The sequence below is a fragment of the Herpailurus yagouaroundi genome, unplaced genomic scaffold (assembly GCF_014898765.1).
Source record: "Herpailurus yagouaroundi ecotype Mexico unplaced genomic scaffold, PumYag 159, whole genome shotgun sequence".
Lineage (NCBI taxonomy): Eukaryota > Metazoa > Chordata > Mammalia > Carnivora > Felidae > Herpailurus > Herpailurus yagouaroundi.
Window position 1 is genome coordinate 1,352,894 of NW_024412400.1, and position 18,713 is coordinate 1,371,606.

The 18,713-nt window shown below is 40.6% G+C and overlaps 1 protein-coding gene across 1 annotated transcript in view; it reads right to left on the reverse strand.

The window, feature by feature from the left end:
- The window catches only part of SNRK (SNF related kinase), a 70,879-nt gene that overhangs the window by 51,507 nt on the left and 659 nt on the right, over positions 1-18,713 (reverse strand). Inside the window, exon 2 of the mRNA XM_040479720.1 lies at positions 955-1,649. Within this exon, the coding sequence (XP_040335654.1) occupies positions 955-1,543 (589 nt within the window). The 5' untranslated portion in view covers positions 1,544-1,649. The remainder of the gene's footprint in view (positions 1-954; positions 1,650-18,713) is intronic.

Sequence of the window (18,713 nt, forward strand, 5' to 3'; positions counted from 1 at the left end):
GATCAGAATGCAAACGGAAGACTCCTAAGAAGTGTGATATCATGTACATGTAATATTAGAGCATTATTATTCCAAGATTAAACTAAACATTGTAAAAGCTGACCACACCTTCAGCTTAACAACTTGTTAAAAATTAAGAATAAATTCCTAAATTCCTACATGACTTTCAAAGCAGATACAATCCCAAAGGGACAACACTGCCACAAGATGAAAAGGAGCAAACACTTCCACCCGGAATAGATAACTCAGGACAAGAGAGACCACAACGTTTTGGAGTGAAGAGAGGGTAGCTGGCAATGCAAAGGGCTACCAAAATTCTGGAATCCACCATAGAGCAGATGTCTGTATGTCAATTTCCTGTCCTATACAATGAAACAGACAATAACCACCACACTGGTCGCTGTGAAAAGTAAACACGGTAACACAGGATACAATACCTCTATCTGATTCAATTCTACTCTATGGATGAGGAAATGAAGCAGAGAGAGATCAAGTACACTCTTCAAGATCACAATTAATAAAAGATCCCCATGCCCAAATTCTTCATAATGTACTGTAGCATTCACAGTACTTTTCCAATATGAGTCTCAATGAGTGTTAAAGGATATGCCCAGGAAGGAGCAGACTAAGGGGACTACCAGAAGGATCTAAGAAGATAGGAAATGTACTCAGACGTTCAAAAGAATTACAGTGAGCAGGTGATGGTTACCTTAAATGAGAACTTACTCATTTTTCTCTGTGCTGACAAATATACTTAGATGTTCGCCACATAAGGGGTAAAACTAACTGCCAGCTTTAGGAATACACGGCATTCATGAAACCCAATCTGTTAATTAAGACACATTTAAGAAAGTCCCTTAAGAAATTATTTTCAGATAAACAGCAACCAATTTGACCAACTATTCTCTAGCTGGTGGAATTCAAGTGGGCAAATATTGGAGGAAGGTTACCTACCTACTGCGGGTGCATCATATTCATCACCAAGCAGAATTTCTGGAGCAGAATACGCAAGAGATCCACAGCTTGTTGTGAGCTTCTTCCCTGGTTGAAATTTGTTGCTGAAACCAAAGTCTGTCAACTTTACAAGACCTTGCTTTTCGAAGAAGACTACATTCTCTGGTTTTAAGTCTCTGTGAACCACATGGAGTTTATGGCAATAAGATATAGCATGAACGATCTGAGCAAAGTACTTCTTGGCCAAATCTTCATTAAGTCCCTCTTCGTGCTTCATTATGTAATCGAACATATCTCCTCCATCTCCAAGTTCCAGAATAAGATAGAGTTTGGTCTGGGTGTCAATAACTTCATAAAGGCGTACGATGTTGGGATGCTGCACTAGTTTCATGCATCTCACTTCTTGGAAAAGATGACCGGTGGCTAGAGTGTCCAATTTTGTCTTGTCAATAACTTTGACTGCTACTTTTTCACCTGTAAAGACATGCCTGGCAAGTTTAACCACTGCAAAATGACCTCGACCCAAGGTTTTATCCAGATCATATAATCCAGCAATCTTTCCATCATACCCTCGCTTGAATCCTGCCATGCTGGTCCAACAGAAGAAAAAATATATAGACTGTTCAAAATGGATCTTCTCATATAAGAATATTTGGTGAAAATAAGGAATTCATTTTCAGTGTCGCCACGGACATCTACAAAATAAGAGAAGAAACAAAATTAAGTTTCTGTAGCTTTTCCTTTTATAGTTTCCTTACTTTTTTTTTTTTTTTTTAAGAGAAGCCTGAAGTAAATAAATTGAGACATAAAATGAGTAAGGGCCATATAACAACCTGTTTATATATTTTGGGTTTATATTACAACGGCTGAGAATTTTAAAACCATATTAAATTTTGCAAACTGAAAAAAAAAACCTGACTTGTTGAAACAAGTTTTTGGTGATGTCAGAAATAAGAAACCTGGCAAGTTTGATAAACTATGTTTAAAAAAAATTTTTCCCCCAAAGTAATTTCAATTAGTGTCTTAAAAAACAAGGCAAGAATTGACAAAAGGGAAAAGAGAATAAACATTTGGACAGAAACCCAACAACTTTTTCCTGTTATTTCAAAACTAGCACTATTTCCTGTAAGTACCAAAAAAATCCCTTTAGTGAGGCCTCCTCTAGTTAGAATTCCAGCTGGAATTCCCTTCCCTTCTCCGTTATCTCCACAGCAGCTTGGACACCACCAGCCCATGAGGTCTTACTCTACAGATTTTCGTATACACCATTTCCCTCCTAAGACCGTAAGGTTCTTGAGAACTCTAACGTTCTATTTTTTTCCTTCTACCCTCCCCTCCCCTAAACAGTGTTTTACATATAACAGGTAGTCAATATTTTGTTACATTTTGAAATTCAACTTCTTTCCAAAATGTTTACATGCCAATTGTTTGCTCTTGTGTCACTAGTGCCTAGAACGGCAACTGACACACAGTAGGTGCTTAATAAATGTTTGCTGACTGGTACTCGGTCTTTGTACTTATCAGTTATGCCTCTATTAGTCTTCACACTGTCAAACCAAACTCACCACAATCTGTTTATAGTTCAAAAACAAACAAGCATGCGTTTTTTTTAATTTTTTTTTTTTAACGTTTATTTATTACTGAGAGACAGAGAGAGACAGAGCATGAGCAGGGGAGGGGCAGAGAGAGGAGGAGACACAGAATCCGAAGCAGGCTCCAGGATCTGAGCTGTCAGCACAGAGCCCGACGTGGAGCTCAGACTCACAAACCGGGAGATCGTGACCTGAGTCGAAGTCGGATGCTTAACTGACTGAGCTACCCAGGCACCCCAAACAAGGATGCAGTCTTAAACCATCTTAAAGATCCTTTGGTTTTAAAGACCATATCTCACATGGCATTTAAGATTCTAAACCTTTATTATGTAAACTCTAAATACAGAAATCAACTCTTATAAATGACCTTCAGAAAAACAAATGTATAAAATCAGACAAATTAAGACATCACTTTAAATCTCACAAATTCAACTCCCACTATTATTTTTTCTGACCAAAATTTAATAGAATTATTGTAAAATCCAATGAGGAATACAGCCATCTGCCAAGACTAGCTCTCTCCCATGAGTGCATACAACCCTTCCCTTCTGCAAAGTCTCTTCTAATGCTCCCAGTATATACTTTCATGTTTCCAGTTGTTTTATTAAGAACAGTAGTTACATCATTTACTCCCACTTAGATGAAAACATCCCAAAAAAGTAAATCGTACATAGAACAAGGTGTTTTTTTAAAAAGCACTAGCATTACATTCTTTCAATCTCATTTTTGCTTAAAAGAACAGAGAAAAAGCGAACATTAAAAACCTATTATACGTATTTGTGTAAAATGAATCAAAGTGCTGCAACTATGATTCAAACTGTTCTTATTTCAAAGCCCACGCTCTTTATAAACATTTAATCACACTAAATGATGTTGTGCTTAGGGTAGTATCTGGAGAGTTAAAGTACCAACTATAAAAGAGGCATAAAGTCATTCCCACATGCAAACTGAAATTATCTGAAACACCTATCTGAAGCCACCCTCAAATATCTATATTAGCTGTTAGTATGTTTATTAATGTTTTTTATATTTTAGTAATTACCATAATAATAAATATAAGTTACCACTTACTGAGTATGTATAATATCTCACTCATATACCAAACTCTTTACATCATCCTCATTTAATTCTTACAACTGCCCTCAGAAATAGGGATTATTAGCCCCATTTTGAGGCACAGAAATGGTCAGTCACTTGGCACAGGCTACCAGGTCTGTATGTAAGACTAGGATTCAAACCCAGGACCCCCTGACATCAAACTCTGTGCTTTTAACCACTATCTACACTGTTTCTGCAATCTAAATGATTAATCCCGTTTATTCTATAAAGATTTTTAAAATAAGAAACCAACAGTACTACACACAGGTGTTGGAGAAAAAGCAAATTTCTTCTACACTGAGTATTATCTTGTCATATAAGCTAATAATTTTAATGACAAGATTAACAGGAAAATCCAAGTGGAAAGATGTTGCTTTATTTGGACAGTAGTTCCCCCAAAGAAAGTTTAATTCGGGCATATTTAATTTTCAAAAATAGCAACTCTAAGCTAACTCCAGGGGGCAGAAAACTATCTTTGTATCTTTAATTTTGATTAATTATAAGGGCAGTAATTATTCTTAAAGTTCTACCTCAGTCTATTAAGTCACAAGCTGGCAAATGCAACTTAAGCTTTCAAAACAACTTTTAGGCTGCCCTCAAGTGATATAATATTTGTTTTTCTCATCCCTTTAGTTTAGATGTATTCTTGTTTAATGGCATATAAATCAGATTTTAGAAATAAATCTGAATTTAAATTAAATTTTAATTAAATTAATTAGGTCATTCACTTTGTCTTGTTACAAAAGTAATGTGTACGTAAATGAGGGGGAAAAAAGTAGTTTTTCAGGGTCTCTGACACCCAGAAACAATTACAATTAACACTCTGCAGTTTCTCTTCCCAGAACTGTGCCAGCAAAAGGGTACAATGAAAATAGTTTTTAATCCACTAGCAAGTTCATGGGAAAGAATCTAACAGGGTCTCTTCATGATGAGGCTACCTTGTAGTGAAAAAATAATCATTTTCACTACCAAGGAATTTACTCTTTTTGTACTTCGTTTCGTACCCACAGTGTCTATGAAACCACAGCGGTTTACCAAAAACCAGGACATTATGATTAACTGAAGGTTGAAAGGAAAAACATCCTCGTTACTGATCATCTCTTTTAAGTATTAGCCTACTGTGCAACCCTACCATCAAGTACATTTTGTGTTCGCACAGGAAGTAACTACATTGTTTTTCGATCTTTGAGGACCTTGCAGGGCCTGAAAGTCATGCTGAACATCAACGCTGAATGTTAAGAGGTGGCTTATACAGAGTGCAGGTGCCTCTGGTGGCTCCAGGACATATCCTACAAACCCGCATACTGAATAATCCTTGTTACCACTGTGTTTTGTTAGTTGCTTCTTTTTCCTAAAGGAAAACACAGAAGGAGATTTTAGTTTAGTTCTATTTGTTTTAACTTTGCTTAGACTCAAAATACACATTCTAAGGCTGGATCCAGACAGACATAAAAATGGCAAATTTGTCTTTAGTGACCCAGCATCCCAGGATCTTTCTCCCCTCCGTGAATTACAACCCATTCAAAGAATCTTGAGGAAACAGAAATTTAACAGTGAACACATAAACAGAGATTGTTCCAGGCGGCCAGGTCAGACAGATTCTACTAGAAGGAGGAGGAAGTAATAATAATAAACAGTGAATTCACCATTTTCTAAATGCTTCCTGGGTAACAGGCTCCAAATCCACATTTCACTGAATCGAAACCAAGAGCCTGCAAGCTAGGCGCAATGAGGCTTGCTTGACTTGCCCAGTAAGCAGCAGGAGGCAGCTCCAATCCTGCCCAGCCCGGTTTCCAAGCCCAGCCTGCCTGCAGGAGCCCCTGCCGGATCATGAAACACTCACTCCAACAGCCAAAGAGGGCGACCTTCACAACATACAATCTTCTAGCAGGCCAGCAGAAATCAATTATAATGCCAGCACCTGGGAACACACAAAACACCTTCACACGGAGGCTTTCATTCGATAGGAAAAAAGAAACTATCACTACGAACACAGGGCACTGATAGTAAGGCGGTGGCATACTGGCAGAGGTGCCTCACGGTACTCTCCACAACACTGAAATATCCCACAAATACTGAAAGGCCTAAGCATTCACACTAGGCCAAGGCGATTTACACAACACACCGAAGGTGAGCATCCAGGTAACCCTTAAGCTCACACATAGGGCCTCGTCTAGAGACAGGTAAACCCTGGAACGCTTACCTGCTCCCTCAGCTCCAAGAAGGATACGGCAGCTCCTGCCATTACCCTTGCTCACCTCTCTCCACCAGCCCGTCTCATCCAGCCCTCTAGGCAAGGCAGTGTGGTAGTCCAGTGTGGCCGAACACTGGTTCGGAGCGCCGAGGACCGGATCTGAAACCCAGCTCCCCTATCAGTAGCCATGGGCCCTGAACAAAAGCTGACCTCCCTGTATGATCAGTTTCCCCAGTAGGAAATGTTAGTAGTAAGAGTACAAGTTCACAGGTTGTGGGGAGAATTAAATGAGTTAGTACAGGAAAAAGGTTTGCAATTAAGCCTGACACAGAGGAAGCAGTAAACACTAGCTACCACCACCACCACCGTTATTAAAACGATGGTGTTCTCCTTCGTCCAAATAGAAATTCTTTTACTGTTCCACCCTACCGCGAGAGAATGAATTTACGGAGCTGTCCAGTTTCCTAAAACATATTAAACTGAAAATGATGGATGTAAGACTGTAATGCAAAGAAAATAATATCTCTAGTTGGGCATCAAAGCCTGATAATTTTTCCAAAAAAATCCCACAAAATCTAACTATTGGCTTTTGAAATATCAAGAGGACCTTCTTTCAAGTCTACCCTTTCAAAAAGAACTAAATGTTCCTTTACATTTTTTTCCCCGAAAGTAATATATTCTCACAGAGAATCTAGAACATATAGACTAGGAAGCAGGAAGAATTAAAAGGCATCCGTAGTTGTACCACTGAAGATCAGCGCCATTAACATTTTGGCAATCTTTCTGCAAATATTTATACAGTTTCTTCTTTGTTTTCAAAGGTGTGATCATTCTACACATAACTTTATATCTTGGAGCCTACTTTTTTCACTTGACATAGCACTTTCCTTTTAATATTTTGCTTCAATTATGAAGTTATGAAAGAAATATCTGTACAATATAGGGAAAAATACAATTAGAACATATAAACTGACAAAAAGAATTTCTTTTTACAAATCATCCAATTTTCGGGGCGCCTGGGTGGCGCAGTCGGTTAAGCATCCGACTTCAGCCAAGTCACGATCTCGCGGTCCGGGAGTTCGAGCCCCGCGTCAGGCTCTGGGCTGATGGCTCGGAGCCTGGAGCCTGTTTCCGATTCTGTGTCTCCCTCTCTCTCTGCCCCTCCCCCGTTCATGCTCTGTCTCTCTCTGTCCCAAAAATAAATTTAAAAAGTTGAAAAAAAAAATTTTAAAAAACAAATCATCCAATTTTCTACTGAGACAATCTCTGTTAGCAGTTTGGTACAAAGCCGTTCAAATTATTTTCTAAGTATAATATATGCCAAGGAACAAATTTTTTTTATAAAATGGAATACAGACAGACACAAAGAGAGAGAGAGGTTTACAACCATCTTAAAAGTATTTCTCTCTACAAGTTGATACAAATTCACTTTAGAAAATTTGGAAAATGCAGAAAAGCACAATATAGGAAGAAAAAATCACCTTATACTTTCTTTTTTTAATTTAACTTTTTTTTAAGTTTATTTATCTTGAGAGAGAGAGCGAGAGAGCAGGGGAGGTGCAGAAAGAGAGGGAGAGAGAGGATCCTAAGCAGGTTCCACACTGCCAGCACAGAGCCCAACACAGGCTCAAACTCACCGTTGAGATCATGACCTGAGCCGAAACCAAGAGTCGGACGCTTAACCGACTGAACCACCCAGGCGCCCCCATTCACCTCATACTTTCATCCAGGATGACCTCTCTTCATCTTTGAGTATATATTCTTCATACCTATGCTTCTTACAAAGCTAAGATACTGGATGTGAAGTCTCGCAACTTCTTCCTCTACTTCATATGATCAATATTTTCCCACTGCACTCAATCCTTCTACGTCAATATTTTTAACGACTACGCAATAAAGATGGTATCTTTTAAAACAGCAAGACCACTAAGTGAGGCCCTTCTAAAGCGGTCTTGCTTAGCATACGCTTCCACATGCACATAACTGGGCTGGACCAGAATGAAACAGGCCAACTAGCCTCAGGGCGTTTCTAATATGGAAATTCACGTTTGAGAAACAACTACCAGTACGTGTTGCAAGAATACACTGATGTTCTCCCAGCTAAAGAGAAGCAAACTGAAGTGTGCGGCTGTGGCTGGAGAAGAGGAAGGAAGTGTGGGTGGCCCTGGTGGCCCTGCACACATGTTGCAAGCTGCTGAAGCCAGGTGTAGACCCAGCCTCTGTTAAACCAACTGTCATTTGGAAGTCACCCCGTTTTGCCGGTCAAATTCACTTTCAGACTGGAGATCTGCATGGACATCACCACCACTACGGTGTGGTCTGTATGCCAAACGGACACACGGACACACTACTCACACCTCCCCCCACCGGGAGAGGGAAGGACAAACAGCACACTGAACACCGCCACCCATGGCATAAGCAGGGGACTGGAAATGAAAGGGCCACAGGCGTGAATTAGGCTACTTCTACTGCCTCTCCGCAGTTTACTTGGGATATTGTAAATTTCCTCCTAAAAGCAGACCACCAGCAGTTACATACACAAAAACCTCCCAAATTAAATGCTTAAAAAAAAAAAAAAAAAAAAACAAAAAAAAAAAAAAAACCCGTACCAATGCTCTCCCTCTAATACAGATAACTGAAAGATGAGTTTTGCAAAGCCACACTAAAACTGCATTTAAGCTTGTTACATACGAAAATCATCTGGTATCTTTCATAGATACCAAAAATGAAAACTATAATTTTTCCTCATGGAAAATACTAGGCTAACCTGTATGTTTATAGAAAAATTAACGCAAGTGGAGAACTGACTCTCGATGAGTACTACCACACTGATCTCACTGCTAAAATTTCAAAGATACCCGTAACAAAAATGGCATAGGCTGAAGAGAAGAGAGTAGACTAAATCCTCTGAGAATATCAGGAACCCCCAGGTCAAGCAAAATAAACACAACTCTACACGCAGTTGCCACCGCTGTTCCGTTTATCCAAAGTAAACAATATTCCACATTTCTAGAATAGCGCTCCTCCTCCTGGGAGTTACCAATATAAGCCATAAATCAAAGATGAAGAAATCACAAATAGGTCAAGTGGTCCTTAGTTACGGAAGGATCCAGAGTTTTTCACTGATCAGCTTGATATTACCACATGGTTCTCATGTAGCATTATGTGGTCACCAGTCTGCACTCACCGGATGGACTCGAGATAGAACTATAAATTCAAAGGTTAAGTTATTTATTATCAGAAATGTCCAAGTAGGCAAAATTATACCTCCAAATGTGTAGGAAAGTATTTTCCAAGGGAAGGTAACCGCCTACTATTCTGCAAGTTTTCTTCCAAGTGGTCACTTTTAACGGACACCTCAGGGGCAACTGAGGTGACTAGGACCGGCAGGCTAAAAGGACTGCTCTGCTCTTCAGGCAGTGACTGGGTCACCAGTGCAGATCGATCTCAGGAAGCACTGACTCACGTAATTTTACTTTCCCTAAGTGAAACAAGCAATGGTCCAGGATACATCAAGGAATTTTAATGTATCCAGTAGTCAGGCAATTTATTAACTGATATAGAGTAGTACTAACTATTTGCAAAGAGAAAGGGGTTAACATTCAAGCCACAAAACTCGGACCAGCAGTGCAGACAGTAAGTTCCAAATTCCGAAACAGAATCTGCCTCTTGTTAAAATGATGAAAAATGCTAAGTGTGTCACCATTTCTGGTGACAGCCTGGTATAAAAGTGCTCACATAACACATAGTGACTTAAGCGAAAGCTGGTATGTAAAAGTTACTCCAAAATAAATAAAGGCAACTCACAATTACTCCTTGTTGCCAGGAAAACAATGAAAGTGGAAGTTGGGAGAATTTAAAAACTTAGTAATCTAAATCTCTCCTCCAAATTTTTATTAATGCTGTCAAAATCCTGTCATCTTTTTCTTTCCTTGCTGATATCATGATGAAGATGCTCATTAAAAAAAAAAAATGGGCAAAAAAGAATACTGGAACAGAAAAAAGTAAACTAATCTATAAACAAAAATACTGGTATCTAACATTTCACTTACTTTTGCTTAAAAGACAATCATTTGAAGGGCGCCTGGGTGGCTCAATCAGTTCAGTATCCGCTTCGGCTCAGGTCATGACCTCGCAGTTCATGGGTTCGAGCCCCACGTCGGGCTCCGTGCTGACAACTCAGAGCCTGGAGCCTGCTTTGGATTCTGTGTCTTCCTCTCTTTCTCTCTCTCTGCCCCTCCCCCACTCATGTTCTGCCCCTCTCTCTCCCTCCCTCTCTCGAAAATAAACATTAAAAAAAAAAAAGACTGAATCATTTGAGGTGCTTTTACATTGTTAAGTCTGCAAATTATCTGATTTCTGAAAAGCAGTGTGGTAAAACATGTATCAAGAACCTTAAAATAATACCCTTGATTTAATAATCTCACTACTAGATATACATCTTAAAGGAAAGAAGATGTTGAAAATTTTTACAGTTAACAATGTTCAATGATATTTATGTATGCAAAAAAATTAAATAACCTAAAGGTCTACAGTAAGAAAACAATTAAATAAATCACAGTATACCTACCATTAACACTATGCAGTCATATTTTCAGGCTATTTAATCTCATGGGAAATTCTCACAATAAAATGTTAAGTAAGAAAATTCATATGCCAAATTTCATGGCATATGATCTCAATTTTTTAAGCGTATAATTTGTCTGCATATATATTTTAAAAATACCAAAATGTTAAGATGGTAAGATTACAGAATTTTTTTCTCTTTATGTTTTTCTGTTCTTTTCAAATTTTTGGCAGTGAGCGTGTGCTGCTTTTATAACCTAAAAAAGACAGAGGTTATTAAAATTTTGACTTTTGGGGAGGCTCCTGGGTGGCTCAGTCGGTTGAGCGTCTGACTCCTGAGCTCAGGTCATGATCTCACAGCCCGTGAGTTCGAGCCACGCATCAGGCTCTGTGCTGACAGCTCGGAGCCTGGAGCCTGGAGCCTGGAGCCTGCTTCGGATTCTGTTTCTCCCTCTCTCTCTGCCCCTCCCACACTTACCCTCCTCTGTCTCTCTCTCAAAAATAAAAAAATAAACATTATATAAAAAACTTTAATTTTCACTTTTTTGTAAACAATTATCCAATTTACTTTTCCACTAAGATCTATGAAAAGACTAATTCCCCTAAAAACATATTGTCCAAAATCTATTTATGTCATCTTAATAAACAAGACATATTCAAGGAAATATTTTGCTTCCCTTGTGGGACAAGGTATGCAATTCCTTCAGGCGAGGAAAGAAGAGGAACACTGAGCCTATTTTCATTAGCAAATATTTGAGCCCTAATTGTGTAGGATATTTCACAAATAAGTTATCTACATATAAAAAGATACATAACTACACAGGTTAGTCTGGGTGAGGCGTGCCAAAGGAAGAGTAGAGGACTCTGAGAAGGCAGGATCCCAAAGACAGGGCAGCCCACAGACCAGAGCTTACCCTTGAACAGGGAGCAGTGGAACACCATTCTCAAAACTGGGGGAAAGAAACAGCAGAGCGTGCATACGGCTGGTTTCAGAAAGGACAGTATCAGCTTGGGCGAAGTTATGATTTGGGGTAGACGTGAGATAAGTCAGCAGGGTTAAGAAGGCTAATCCTGAAAAAGACCTAATGGCTTACCATTTAGGCAACTGTGATGAACCCTTACTTTCTCAAAACTAATGGAAAACTTGCCACACTCAATAATTCGCCATATATCTATCTCTGAATTACACTCGTTTCGTTAAAGTGTCACTAAAGAGTTAAAAACGCACAGAGGCAGCTTCTAATCACAAAGCTGATAAGAGGTCTCCGCAGAAGAGTAAAACTCTAGATAGTACCATAAAAGCAACACACAAATACGGTCATTAGAGGATTTAAGCCAATTTTAAAAGCTCACTGTCCACTTCACAGTTCGATAAAACAGCAGTTTTTGTTTTGACTTAGATTAGATCTCTCATTATCAACCATATTCCCATCCTAAAAATCTACTACTAACCTAAATACGATGATACAGATATGAGTCCTGTCCATAACAAAACCACAGTTGACTTTGTTTCATTTCAAATTTTAAAAATGTCTTTTACTGCCACAACTGCTCCTTTCAGAATTCCAGGTTTGTGGTAACGCAGGTCTCAAAAAGAGTAAACAATGTCATTTCTGGGGATCTATGTAGGTAGTGGACTCTACATTTGTTTCATCACTTATTCCTCACAATCAGCAATGTAATAGAAATATCACACCCATTTTTACAGATGAGAAAGCAGGACCAAAGAAGAAAAGGACTTCTTTGCCCCAGTCCTACACCCAGGAAAGAGCTGCCTAGGTTGGGCTCCAGGTTCCACTGACTCTTGGGTCCTCCATTTTTTCCTGCAACAATACGAGACTTCCCTTTTACCTAGGCCTTCCTAATTCCAAAATAAGTCTATTTTGGGGTGGCTGAGTAGCTCAGTCGGTTGAGTGTCCAACTTCGGCTCAGGTCATGATCTCCCAGTTGGTGAGTTCAAGCTCCGAATCTGGCTCTCTGCTGTCAGCACAGAACCGGCTTCGGATCTTCTGTCTCCCTCCTCTCTCTCTGCCCCTCCCCCACTCATGTGTGGACGTGTGGACGTGCTTTCTCTCTCAAAAATAAAACAGACACTTAAAAAAGTAAAAACATAAAAAAAATCTATTTTGGTATTTCTCGCATTCCTCTAATTCTGATATGTTAAGCTACTTACCTAGCCCGGCAATCAATTAAATGGAGGAAATTCCCTAACATCACCAAAGACTTAGCTAATAAACATCATTAACAAATAATTCCATTACAGACTTCTTGAAACTTCTTTTTAAGAAATGAAATTACAGGCAAATAACTATTCAAAAGACAGACTGAGATATTTACTGATCATGTAAAAATGGAATGGCACCTTAAAAATAACTTCACCTTAGAGTTTACACACAATTTTGCGATGGCAAGAACAGCCAGTGGCACAGAACAGCCAACACAAAATAAGTAATTCAGATAAATTTAGGAGGTTCTATTTTCTGCTTAAAAATTGTATCCTTTCCGAAACGCAATTTTAATATACTTTGCAAATTACATTCTCTCCATTTGTTTCTGAAAAAGCATTTTCCTTTGAAAGAGGATTAGCAAATACCCATAAAACAGGAGAGCAGAGGACAAAATCAAGCCCTGAAATGGAGACTGAATGAATATTCTCACTCCACATTTTCTTTAGTACACATAATACTTTACGCCAATAACGAGAGAACTGCTTCACTTGTAGAAAATGAGGTAAAACAGAAAGCCAAACTTTACTTTAAAATTCAATCACTCTGCTTTTGTCCACTGTTATATAAAAGGCTATAGAGTATTATGACTATTTTAAAAAGAGATCCATGAACAGTACACTCCAGCTTCATAATCTCTCCGTGAATATTCGTTAGTATATCGTCCTAAATCTGAAATGAACTTTATCTAGGTAAGTTACACTGCAAGAGTAAAACCTACATTATCTAAAACATAACCTCTCTAATAAAGAAAAACCAACACAAATGAATATGTATTTTTTTAATTTTTTTTTTAAAGTTTATTTCTGACAGAGAGCGAGCGAGCGAGCGAGCGAGCTAGGGAGGGGCAAAGAGACAGAGAGGGAGACACAGAATCCGAAGCAGGCTCCAGGCTCTGAGCTGTCAGTACAGAGCCTGACGCGGGGCTCGAACCCACGAACCGTGAGATCATGACCTGGGCCAAGGTCGGATGCTTAATGGACTGAGCCACCCAGGCACCCCGGATGAATACGTATTCAACCCAGCTTATTATTCAAACATTTCCCCCTAGCTATGCAATATAAAGACAATATACTGGCCTAAGAGGTGTGTACACAGAGCAGGAGGAACATCAGAGAGGAGCTGGGAGGGTATCCTAAGTTTCAACATTTCAAACTACCACATGGTCAACCTTTTTTTTTTTTTTTTTTTTTTTTTAATGATTTATTTATTTTTCAAGGGGAGAGACAGAGCGTGAGCTGGGGAGGGGCAGAGAGTGAGGGAGACACAGAATGTGAAGCAGGTTCTGAGCTGTCAGCACAGAGCCCAACATGGGGCTCGAAGTCGTGGGCCGTGTGACCTGAGCCGAAGTCGGACACGTAACCACCCAGGCGCCCCTGGTCAACCTTTCTCATAATCCTCACCACAGAGGTGCACTTTAACAATGATCAAAATTCATTTATTCAGCAGATGTGAGCAGCGGCATCATAGCAACAGAAAGAGTACCACAGAATCTGGAGCCCAGGAAGTTACTCAACTTCTATGAATAGGTACATCTCAATCTATAAAACAAAGATAATCACCACCTTGGACAGTTATTATGAAGGTTAAGTGGGATAATACATATTAGCAGGATGCGAGTAGGATCAAAATCACCCACTGTTTTTCCTCCAACTTTTCAGAACTGGCCTTCCTCCCAGGAGACTCTGACATCTCAGAGGGGTTATATACTTAGCTCCCCACCTTCTTTTGATATCCCCTAACAGGCCCTAGTTACCCCCCTAACTAGACGCCTCTACTGCACATACCAGGACGATCACTGCCACGAGGTCTGTGCAATCTCTTACAGGGACAGATACGCTACAAGAGGCGTCCCTTTCCCAAAAGCTACCTTGGAGAGTTCATTCAGGAGGCGTCTCAGAGACACTCATTTTCTCATCTGAGCCAAGAAGCGAAATTGGTGACGACGGGGAAGAGGCTTTTCAGAAGAGAAACCTCAGAGAGCTTACGGTGACCGGGGCAATAATGCATGCAGAGCATGGGAGACGAGATCAGACAGGCAGGCAGAGGCCAGATACCCAAAGGGCCTCGTATTCCAAGCAAATCAGCCGCGGTTCCTCAAGTCTGGTGAGCCCTTACCGTGCTTCAGGGCCCAGCTTAAGGTCAACCCTCCTGAGCGTGTCCTTGCCCTCCGCCCACCCCCACACACCAGCTCCCGTGCCCTCTCCCATCAGGGCCCTTATCACAACTGCGGTTATAGTTACTCAGGTGATTATGTGAGTAACAATCTGTGTCTCCACTCAGCTAAATGAGAACTTCAGTCCGCGTTAAGGCCCACGTCCATTTTATTCCGGTCTGTATTCCAGGGCCTGCCCAGTAGGGCGTCTACCCAAAAGAGAGAGATTCATACTATTAAGCGAACAAACGAAAGCTGGCACTAAGAGGCCAAAGAAGAATCGTGTGCAGGGGAATGACAATCAGAGATGACAGTTACACACACCCCTCTGGCAGCAAAGTGACGACCAGACTGGCAGGGCAAGGCTACAGCTGGGGGGACTACTGAAAACGTCTCCAGGTAGATGATCGCTTACTGATCGCTTACTGACCTAAACATGAAGGCCGCCAATGTGCGGGCAGTGATGACGAGGATGTAATGGAGGAGACCCACTCAGGAAGCAGAAGCCAAGAGCTCAATGCGTGGGGTGAGGGGAAGCAAAAAGGGAAATCCGGAACGGTTCTGGTGGAGAGGGGTAGCAAAAGTGGTGCCATTCACTCAGACGGGAAACGCGCAGGACGGGAACAAACATTTCCTGAGCGTGTACTACATGCTGGCAGCAAGTGAAGGCTTGCCTTCAGCTCCAAAATTCTATGACTGAAAAACAATTTAAATTTAGCCCAGCTGTATTACAATGGCTGGTAACAGGATGATAAAAACCCACAAACTAAAGTTTGGAGTTTTGAAGTTTTTTCACCAAGACACCACTTGGGTACACGGACTATGCATGAGGCATTACTTCGGTCCGGGTATGCTGAAATCAAAGAAGTGGTCTCTGCCTTCCAGAAGCTGAGTCTTCTCAGTTTGAGAAAAATAACTGCATGTCGACAAGGAGACCCTGAGGCCCAGGGAGCCTATGATCTGACCATTTCTATGACCTGTAACCCACGCTTCTGGAGCACAGACTTGATAACCTACATGACATTTCCAGGCCAATACACAGCCGAGGGGGTATTTAGATAGACCCAAACCTGTTTTGAGCCTAGAGACGCTGCAGAACCTAAAACTCGCAGCACAGGGTCTGTGACGGACTCTGAAGTAACTGCCATGGTACAGCCACATGGCAGCACTTTGGAGGGTGCAAGCAGGAGAGAGAAAGCAGCCTGGTTTGTCACAGGAAGAGCCTACCTGAGCAGAGGCCAAGCGCTGGAGGTGCCAAAGCAGGATCTCAGGAGGTTCTGGAAGCAGCAGAGAAATAAATGTTCACGGAAGGTACGGCAGGAACCCTCTTTTAGACAGGCTCCTCCCCTACCACCGGCAAGAAATGGTTTCCCACGGGACAGGAGGCCTCAGCCCAGGGCAGATGTGCAGAAAAACAGATGAGGAAACAATCCAGTGTGAATAACGAAGCTCCAGATCAGCCAGAGCAGACAACACACTTCCAGTGCCTTGCGAGGCTATTAAGCCGGGGAGATTTTACACCAGCTGTTTCTAAACAAAAACAAAAGACCAAAACCCTTCCCTCTCCAGGCCCAAAGCTCCTGGCCCACGCTTCTCCCTTCCTCTTCACATTCTTTAAAACCAGAACTGTCTTTACCTCCACTCCCTTTCACCCACTCGGATCTCAGTGCTTCCTCCACCACTCCACCTTATCTTTTCATCCTCCCTGAACCTTCTGAGCACCTTCCCCTTTTCTCTGCCTGGGATCTCTACCTGTCCCTCAGGACCAGTTCAACGTGGCCTCCTCCGTGAAGCATTCCCAAGTCAGACTGTTCCTTGCTCCCACCTTTGTGCTTCTACAGAGCTGTGCCTAAGCCTCGGCACAGCAGTCGTTGGATCCTATTGTTAGCGTTTACTTCAGAGGCCCGGACAGCCTGGAAGCTCCCAAAGGCAGGAACCGGTTTTTACTCAATTTTATATTGCTGCCCAGAACCCAGGGCTGCGAAAATAAGCATGCAAAGGTGCCGTGAATATAGCATAGGTTAAGCTTACCTTCAAAACTTCCAGAATCTACTCAAGTAACTTTTCCACCTAAGTTGCTCTAAGAATTTACCTGCACACACATACATAATACCTAAATTATGAAGAACAGTTTTATTAGAAAAGCATCTTGGTTAAAAACTCTGTCTTCTCCTAGTTAAGCAAACAGCGTGCATGCAGTTAAAACAGGGCAAGTTCCTCATCTATGTTTTTAATTCCTAAAATTCTGATCATGCGGAAAGTTCACTTGTGTCCTTTTCTTCCTGGGCAGCTACTGAGCTCTTAGGCCCAGACAAGCTGCTACAGGGAAGACACCAGGCCTTATTTATATCAATTCCTACAGCCATGGCTGTTTAATTATCTCCAAAAACAAGTAACTTCTTTCCCATTTAGTTTCACTTTCTGTATGACAGAAACAAACACCCACAGTAAGGGTTAGATAAAGACTATTTCCGGTGACCAGTAAAAGTATCATGAAAGCCGCTCAACTTGACTAAGGACATACAAAAACCTTCCTTTTAGGACTATGGGATTAAATCTGAATATAAAGTCCAATTTATATTTCTGTTCCAGAAAAATAAAAATTAGGATAACTTCTGAGTTCTTGTAGGTTTTAAACTAATGGATCTTACTGCAACAATACTGAAGTTTACTCTTAATAGTGAAAAATTAATAGGGTGAGAATAATTTCTGTGCCTAAATATAAAAACTGCGCAGATTTTAAAAAGACAAAGGTGACACTCAAAGTTCCCTGCCTAGAAAACCTTGAAGATGTAAGAAAAGTTAGCACCATGCACTTAATTTTTCAGTTACTACACTGCTTCAATATGTGACCTTGGGAATGTCATGTAATTTCATTTCTAGTTCTGTAAAATGGGAATGTCATCTATTTTCCAAATAGGGACAATACAAAAGTCAGATAAAAGAATCAATACGCATTTTTCTTTTTCTTTTCTTTTTTTTTTTTTTACAGAAACTTGTCTAATTAGTATGCTTAAATCACCACTTGTACAGTGCATTCCTCCTCAGGAATCCAATTCCAAGAGAAATATTTAAGCAGACGTTGAAGACAGATTTCCTTAAGGGAATGGTTTTATAAATCTGGAAAGCAATGTAATAAGATCATAAATTAATAAGTTGATTACATAAACCTTGACAGCTCCTGGCTTTAAAGCACACTAATACACATTCTGATAAATTAGACTGATTTGAGACACAGTGTCCCAACCCAGTACAAGGAACCCGAACTGAAGCATCTGATGTTTGAAAGAAATGTAGTGAAAATTCAGCTGAAGTGTCTGATGTTTGAAAGAAATGTAGTGAAAATTCAGCAGGATACTCAACATCTGCAGTTCCATCACTGGTAAGCCATGCTTCACCTTAAAACCTGGTAAGATGGGAAACGCATTAAATCAGCTTTACCACCCGCTCCTAAGACTGAGAACGCACTCAATTTTATAAAAGAGAAAAAAAGTAACCTGACAATTTGAAAGGTCCTATATCCTCAAACCTCTATAAAGAACCCTACTGCTAAATTCTCCCCAAATACTGAGCGTGAAACCGATCTCGCCAAGAAGCTATCTGATTGTACCTGGTCCAACTGTCAGGAACAGCACAGCTCCAAGAACCCCCCACTGCCCTCCCCCCAACCCCAACCAGGAAAACAGACTGTCACTTTCCTAGATCCCAAGTCCAACTTAAAGGCAGGAAGGTTTTTGCAAAATGGTCCAGAAAGAATTCAACAGGCGATGACTATGGTAAAGAACGGATTGCTCTCCCGATCCGAAAAAAAAAAAAAAAAAAAAAATTCTCGCTCTCCCCTGGGAAGGGCACTGCTCCTCCTTCCTTACCCCGATGCCCTTTCTCTACAGACAACAATATCCCCATTCTATTGTAAGCCTGCAGTTTTA